The sequence below is a fragment of the Octopus bimaculoides genome, chromosome 15 (assembly GCF_001194135.2).
Source record: "Octopus bimaculoides isolate UCB-OBI-ISO-001 chromosome 15, ASM119413v2, whole genome shotgun sequence".
Taxonomy (NCBI): Eukaryota; Metazoa; Mollusca; class Cephalopoda; order Octopoda; family Octopodidae; genus Octopus; species Octopus bimaculoides.
In genome coordinates this window covers 35889176-35897801 of record NC_068995.1, presented here as the reverse complement: position 1 = coordinate 35897801, position 8626 = coordinate 35889176, and the positions used below count along the sequence as shown (strand labels likewise).

Here is an 8626-nt window from a genome sequence, read left to right as displayed (position 1 = left end):
TATATATAATAATAATAATAATAATAATAATATTAGGGATAAAATCCAAAACTACAGGTAAAAACTCAATTAAAATCAATTTATTAAAAATTAAAATTAAATTAAGTTTCACAGTATAAAATATATATAAATATATAGTATTAGGGAAAAAAACCCCAAGGTTTATGAACTCATCGATGAAAATCCACTGTCACATATACTATATATTTATATATACTTATATATTTATATATACTATATATATATATATATATATGAGGAAAAAAGGGGATCAAAACAGAACCTTGGGGAACACCAGAATTGAGAGGGTGTGCATCAGGGACAACTCCATCAGTTATGCTGCTGTTGTGCAATCTGTGAGGAAGACCCTGATCCTAAAGATAATAGACAGACTGAGCCCACAGATGAACAATTCTGGATATTTGCATGTGAGATGTGGCCATATACTTTGATGATATCTTGTGTAACAGCATAGTTTAGACCAATTTTCTTGATGGTGAGATCTCACTGGAAAGGGGTATCGAGTAGATCGAGCTTCATGAAAACAGCTCATTAAGGAGAAAGAGAGGTAGTCAAAGTGTTTGAAAAGATAGTAGTTAATGACTGCCTTTTTATCAGCTTACTCTAATAAATGGCTAACATAACAAAAAGGACATTTTAAAAGAAAATATGTTGCTGAATTTGTTGTTTAACCTCAGGTTGTTCCTGATTAAGCAGGTCTATGATCAAAAGTATGACCATCATGTCTTCTTTTTCAGGCACAATATACCTTGGATTATACTATCTAATATAATTTTTTCCTTCTTGAGAATAGTAGAACGTATTAGAGGGAACTTCAACTACTATTTCTCATAGGATTAACCACATTGTTTCTCAAGTATTACTGTAGAACAAAGGCCAAAGCAAATTATTTGTAGGTTTATGGTATTGCCACAGATATGCTGAGGTTTTGTTCACCTGTCTATAAAAAATGCTAAAATGTAAAAAAAGAACAATAGAAACAGAATTATCATTAAATTTTAGTTTATTCACCATTAGAAAAAAATAAAATCAAAATTTACCCCACATATGGAAGCAGCTGTTCTGTTCTCATCATGGGCTGTTGTACAAAACCTATGCTACTAGCAGAAAGGATGGAAAATCTAGTGTAAAACTAGTTGTGTGATTCAGATGGGATATATCGATCTTCCTTTCAAATCATTGGTTTTTAAAGTAGCTGCAAATGGAAAAAGAATACAAAATATAATTTTAACTCCTGAAACTATAAAATATGTAGGTATGTAGAAAGCATCTAAGGTAAGTTCTGAGAATTAGTTTTAAAGTAAATAGGATGCAAATAAGAATCAAGAAGTGATGCCTCACTTATAAGTTAAAGTAGGAGAATGTTATGTCAAGTTCATGCCAGCATGATAATTTATTAATGAAATTTTCTTTTCAGTTGATGCTTCTAAAACAAAAGATGAGGGAAGTACAGATAACAAAAATGAACACCACACAAGTCTTTCTGAAAGTGATCCGTCCATTGATTTAATTTCCCAGACTTCTGCTCAGCTTACTAATGAGAGTGCATCTGAATATAAGCCTCAGTCACAGTGTGAACCTCAATCTAAGCCTTCTGACTTATTACAAAAACTGGACCTTGTCTCTGTGGAGTGTCCTACCAAATCTGATACCTTGACTAATTCAATTAAAAAGGTAGCCCCTTCATTGCATTGTGGAAACTCCTTCAAAGAAGAAAACTATGGATTAGGACCAGACTTGAAAGAACTGACACTTTCCTCTACAGTGAAAGTGTCAGTTTGTATTGTTATGTCACCTTATTGTTTCTGGGTGCAACTTACAGATACTGCTGAAAGCAACCTGATACAGTTAGCAAAGGATATAAGGTTTGTTATGTATTGTCTTTCTTTTTAAAAAGTAACTGTCATAGAGACAATATTTTAACCAATTGAAGTCCAAAGTTATTTCTTGCTAATCCTTTTCTGAAGCCAAAGAGTTCATGGAACTAGAGCTTCTCCCCAATTTCTGTTAATAGGATACTTTTGATCGGATATTTGTTTATTGCAAGTAACTTTATCTTGGGGAAGAACTGAATTTAGTACTGCAAACTAGTCAATCCCTCATTATTGTACTATATTGTCGCTGCTTATAACTGTGTGTCATATACCTATTTGTTAAATACTGTTAAATAAATAAATGTAAAAATATATGTTATTTTAAGCAAATATTTATGTCTAAATTTCATAAGCGTTTATAAGGGGGTCCCTAAGGTAAAGGCTGAAATATAAAGGGGTCCGCAAGTCAAAAAGTTTGAAAACCCCTGTTCTATAGCACTGGCCCATTGGTTATGAAAATCTTGATACAATAATTTTAGCATTTAGCATTCAAACTGTATTCCTTGCAGTGACTCTTAAGAGCTAGATAATACCATTGCTTATAACTATGAGTTTGCATGTTCTACAATTTGAGCTATACTCCCTGCAATGTCTTTTAAGAGTTAGGTGTACCGTGGTACCACTGTAGTGTTTGTGGGGAGTTAGGTGGATTCTGTTATTGTGAGTCAAGTTCTCTGGTTACTGAGATATGCAGCTCTGGTGACAAAAAATGAACCGCTGACTTGGCTCTCTGTATTTTCACAGTTGTTTTGCATATCCAAAATGATGATCATTTAAAAGGGTGTAACTGATGAGTAAAAATTATAGTTAATACTTAATAAAATTATAGTTAATATAGTCAAAAATAATTGTACTGTCATTAGTTGTAATTTACGATATTTATCTTTTATCTTTTACTTGTCATTGAACTGTGTCCTTGAGCAAGACCACTTTATTTCTTGCTGCTCCACTCCACTCAGCTGGCAAAAATTAATTGTACCTGTAACTCAAAGGGGCCAGCCTTGTCACATTCTATGTCACACTCAGTCTCCCTGAAAACTATGTTAAGGGTATGCATGTCTGTGGAGTGCTCAGCCACTTGCATGTTAATTTCATGAGCAAGCTGTTCTGTTGATTGGATCAACTGGAACACTTGTCATTGTAACCAATGGAGAGCCAGGCCTGATATTTATAACTAAAACATACCATCAGCCCTTTGTTTTAATATTAGTAGTTAATATTCTATAGCAGGGGTTTTCAAACTGTGGTCTGCGGACCACAGGGGGCCCGCAAGGACAAGACAGGGGGTCTGTGGACAGCAAATACTTTTTATGGGCAATTTGATTTTATATATGTTTTTTAATCGAAATCTTTTAATTGACAATAAACCTATTTGTTAAATACTGTTAAATAAATAAATGTAAAAATATATGTTATTTTAAGCAAATATTTATGTATAAATTTCATAAGCTTTTATAAGGGGGTCCCTAAGGTAAAGGCTGAAATATAAAGGGGTCCGTAAGTCAAAAAGTTTGAAAACCCCTGTTCTATAGCACTGGCCCATTGGTTATGAAAATCTTGATACAATAATTTTAGCATTTAGCATTCAAACTGGCCTAAATATTCTACCTGCTTTATGTTCGAACCAACTAAATGTAACCTGTCAATGTCCTTTCAAAAATAAGCAATCATGATTTGAAAATCTCAAAGCTATAAGATAATGCATGATTTATTCAAAACAATGTGAAAGCAAAGGTGCATGGGTTAGTGGTTAGAGTGTCAGGCTCACAATCATGAGGTAGTGAGTTCAATTCCTGGACTGAGCTGTGTGTTGTGTTCTTGAGCAAGACACTTTATTTCATATGTTCCAGTTCACCCAGCTGTAGAAATGAGTTGTGATGTCACTGGTACCAAGCTGTATCTGCTTTTGCCTTTTCCTTGGACAACATCAGTGGCACGGAGAGGGAGGCTGGTATTTATGGATGATTGTTGGTCTTCCATAAACAACCTTACCTGGACTTGTGCCTAGGAGGGTAACTTTCTAGGTGCAACCCTATGGTCATTCATGACTGAAGGGTGCCTTTTCACATTTGACAGAATAATCTGAATGCTAAAGGGTTAAATATTTCAGTTTTTTTTCTTAGTTTTTTCTTGTATTTATTTATTTATGACTTTGAAAGCTTTTGCTTTCACTGTTTACAGAATTTGTATTGCTTATAACACAGGTGTTGGTATTGAATACAAATAGGCAACTAACAAAGTCAGTACATTTGATAAATGTTTAGTTTTTTTTAAGCACTCATCTGTATTGTTATTGTTAACTTCTCATTTGTGTTGAGCCACTTAACCTGTATTGTTACAGTTCAGTTCTCAAGTGTTGGATCATCCCACTTCTGTTAGATCCAATGAAGTAGGATTTAATATATGTCTATTAGAGAAGATTGCTTACCAACCATGTAGTTTCAGGTTCAGTCCCACTGTGTGGACCTTGGAGAAGTGTCTTCTGCTATAGTCTCATTCTGACCAAAGCCTTGTGAGTGGATTTGGTAGATGGAAACTGAAAGAAGCTTGTCATACGTGTATCTTTGTATGTACCGCTGTGTGTGTGAGGATGCCCATGTGTGTATGTGTGTGAGCATGTATGTGTGTCAGCATGTATGTGTGTGTATGTTGGTGTGTGTGTATGTTGGTGTGTGTGTATGTTGGTGTGTGTGTATGTTGGTGTGTGTGTGTGTGTGTGTGTTCATGTCTCCTTGTCTTGTCATTGTGGAATTGTTGTAAAGGATTATTATTATCATACAAGTGGTGTCATCCATTTCCTATTTTCCATGGAAACATAAGCAGCAATGAAAAAATATTAACTTTGCTTGGAAACAATTGGTATTTGGTGACAGAAAGGGCATCTGGCAGTAGAAAATCTGCATCATTACATTCCATCTGATCCATGCAAGCATGGAAAAGTGGACATTAAGAGGGGGAGGAGGAGGAAGATGGTGGTGGTGATGATGGTGGCAGTGGTGTTGGTAGTGGTGGTGGCAGGGATGGTGGTGGCAGGGATGGTGGTGGCAGGGATGGTGGTGGCAGGGATGGTGGTTCTCAAGTTTTTTTTTGGAATCAGTCTCAAATAAAGTTTGTCTATTATATCAATAGTTTAGTGCCCTACACTTAAGCGCACACTTGGGTAGTTCTTGTGATTGGATTATCTGATCTTTCATAAAAGCAATAGTTAACATTTCCACTGCCTGCCTCTCTCTCTCTCTCTCACTACTTCAGCAGCTTCTATTTCTCTAAACTAGCTTACACAACTTCTCCTCTCAGACCCACCGAAAAAAAAACAAAAAAAAAAAAAACTGGCACTCTATTGGTTACAATGATGAGGGCTCCAGCTGATCTGATCAACGGAATAGCCCGCTTGTGGGATTAACATGCAAGTGGCTGAGCACTCTACAGACATGCGTACCCTTAGCATAGCTCCCAGGGTGATTCCACATGATGCAGAATATGACAACGCTGGCCCTTTGAATTACAGCTGAATAGACTGTAACATTGTGAAATAAAGTGTCTTACTCAAGGACACAATGCATCACTGGGAATTGAACTCATGACTTTGCGATCATGAGCCAAATATCCTAACCACTAAGTCACACATTCTATTCTCAAACCCACCAAATACTCTTCTTTTTGTGTGTCTCTCTTCTCAGACTCTATACCAAACACTTTATTCAATCCATCCTCCTCAGAACTGCTATTTTTTGGAAATTGCTCCCTACCCACAATTTCCCCACGAATATTGGTTGATCTACAGTTGTTGAAACTCAACATCAGTTACACCCAGTTTGGGAGGTGTTGCAAAGACCATCAGCACATTTTTTTATTTTATTCATTTCATATATTTATGTATGTAAAACTGTTATTTCTGTTTGTGGTAGAATATGGACTGTCAGGAACATGTTTCCTCCTTCTGTCCCTCTCAGCCCTCTTAGCAGTGGATTTAGCTAGAGAAAGTTAAGTTAGTATAAGCATCATCATCAACATCATCATCATCATCATCATCATTTTAATGTCCACTTTTCCATGAGTTGGATAGAATTTTTTGAGATGAATTTTCTACACCCATATGCCCTTCCTGTCACCAACCTTACCCAAGTAAGCTAATATTTCCCTGTGATCCAATCATAGAAGATTGGAAACAAACAATATTGTTTATATAATAGTGACACTCATTTGTAACTATCATGTGATGTCAAGACAAAGTGACAGTAACACACACAAATACATAACCATGTACTTACATATTTGCATATATGCATATATTTATGTTGTTGTATTTGGGGATGGTCATATATATATATATATATATATATATATATATATATATATATATCATCATCATCATCATCATCATCATCGTCGTCGTTTAACGTCCGCTTTCCATGCTATATTGGTTGAGGAGACATGGCTTAGGGTTAGGGTATCTAGTGATCATGATTTCAATTCCTAGATCTGGTGGTGTGTTGTGTTCTTGAGCTAAATACTTCATCTCACATTGCTCTGCGATCACTTTGACATCTGATGCATGGTACACAGTATACCTGTTTTGACAACGTTGATTTGACGGAGTGAGTGAGCTAATGTGCGGCCTGAACAAATCATTTGTACAGGTCATTCGGCAAAAGTTGAATGCTCATATGCTGTCTTCAATAGGAGAGTCCATGACATGCACACATATGTATGTATGCATGATGGACTTCTTTCAGCTTCTGTCTACCATATCCACTCACAAGGCTTTGGTCAGCCTAGGGCTATAATAGAAGATACTTGCCTTAGACTATATGGTTGAAAATCAAACTTCTTACCACACAGCTATACCCATGCTTTATATATATTATTATATGTTTTGTAACTGTACTTACAATATGTTTTTTTTATATAGTGAACACATATCATCAGAAAATTGTCGAAGGATCAGACAACCCTTTGTTGGAATGAAATGCTTGGCACCATATAATGATGGATGTTTTTACAGAGCTAAAATTGTAAATATTTGTAAACCCAATAAAGAAGGTAAGTTACATTCTCTTTTTTCTCTATATGTCCACTACATTCTTGCTGCTAATGCTAAACATCATGGAAGGGAATATATTTTTTAAATAAAAATATATGATGGGGTGCTGAAAAGTTCCTGGTTTTGTGTAAATGAAAATACTGGCGGGTCAGTTAATTATGATTTTATTCAACATATTTCTTTTCACAGATTCACACACTTATTGCAGTGGGTGTTTTTCTAAGCACTGTAAAATAATTTGGAAGGTTGGGCTTCCAACCATGCCTTTCGTGATACCATTAAAGCCAGGAATTTTTTAGCACCTTCTCATTTTTTTATATGCATGACTATGTGGTAAGAAATTTGCTTCTCAACCACATGATTCCAACTGTAGTCCCATTGTGTAGTACCCTGGGCAAGTGTTTTCTCCCCTAGCCTCAGGCTGACCAAAGCCTAGTGAGTGGATTTGGTAGATGGAATCTGAAAGAAGCCCATTGCCCATTGTGTGTGTGTGTGTGTGTGTGTGTGTGTATCTTTGTGTCTGTGTTTGTCCTCCACAACTGCTTGACAACCAGTGTTGATTTGCTTATGTTCTTGTAATTTAGGAGTTTGACAAAAGAGACCGATAGAATAAGTACCAGGCTTTAAAAAATAAGTACTGGGGTTGATTCATTTGACAAAAATTCTTCAAGGCAGTGCCCCAGCATGGCCACAGTCTAAGGACTGAAACAAATACAAATTGAGATATGCAATATCAGTGTCTATGTACAACAGAGTGTAAGTGTCTTGAGAGAAAAATTGGGTATAAGAGGCATCAGGTGTAGTGTGCAAGAGAGGAACCTGTGTTGTTATGGTCACTTGATGCATATGGGTAAGGAGAGCTGCATAAGGAAGTACTGATCTCTAGCTCTGGAGGGAACCTGTAGAAGAGGTTGATCTAGGAAGGTGTGGGATGAAGTGCTGAGGTATGATCTTTGGAGTTTGACTCTCACGGAGGTGATGACAAGACCTTTGGTGATTTGCTGTGCTTGAGAAGACACATCAAGCAAAGTGAACTCATAATTGGAATCAGTGCCAGTGACTTGTAAAGGTACCCATGCCGGTGACATGTAAAAGGCATCAGGTACACTCTGTGGAGTGGTTGGTGTTGGGAAGAGCATCCAGCCAAAGGAACTAAGCCAAACCAGACTGGAACCTGGTGCAGCACTCTGATTTACCAGCTCCAATCAAACCATCTTACCCATGTTAGCATGGAAAATGGACACTAAATGATGATGATGAAATGAGAAAAAAATAAGGAAGTAAATATTATTTGGAGAAAATGCTATAAAGAAAGAAAGTTTACACATAGCAACAATAATTTTCAGTGTATATAGGCATGGCTCTATGGTAAGAAGCTTGCTTCCAAACCACATGATTTCAGTTTCAGTCCCACTACATGGTACATGTCCTCTACTGTAGCTCTGGGCTGACCAAAGCCATGTGAGTGGATTTAGTAGACAGAAACTGAAAGAAGCCTACCATATATATATATATGTATATATATTGGAAGGTTTGGAGGTGATGTACAGGAATTATATTATAGAAAAAAATTAAGGTACTCAGAAATCTGGATGGTTGTACATTTACAGATTTTTATTAATGTCACATGTTTTATAAATCATATAAAGCGCTTTTCACTTAATCTTGTAGGATTTTCAAACATGTA

At 36.2% G+C, this 8626-nt stretch overlaps 1 protein-coding gene across 1 annotated transcript in view; it reads left to right on the top strand.

Annotated features, from left to right (window-relative positions):
• Positions 1 to 8626, top strand: part of LOC106883807 (uncharacterized) — a 158537-nt gene that overhangs the window by 47424 nt on the left and 102487 nt on the right. Inside the window, exons 4-5 of the mRNA XM_014934944.2 lie at positions 1439 to 1886; positions 6808 to 6938. Of these exons, the coding sequence (XP_014790430.1) occupies positions 1439 to 1886; positions 6808 to 6938 (579 nt within the window). The remainder of the gene's footprint in view (positions 1 to 1438; positions 1887 to 6807; positions 6939 to 8626) is intronic.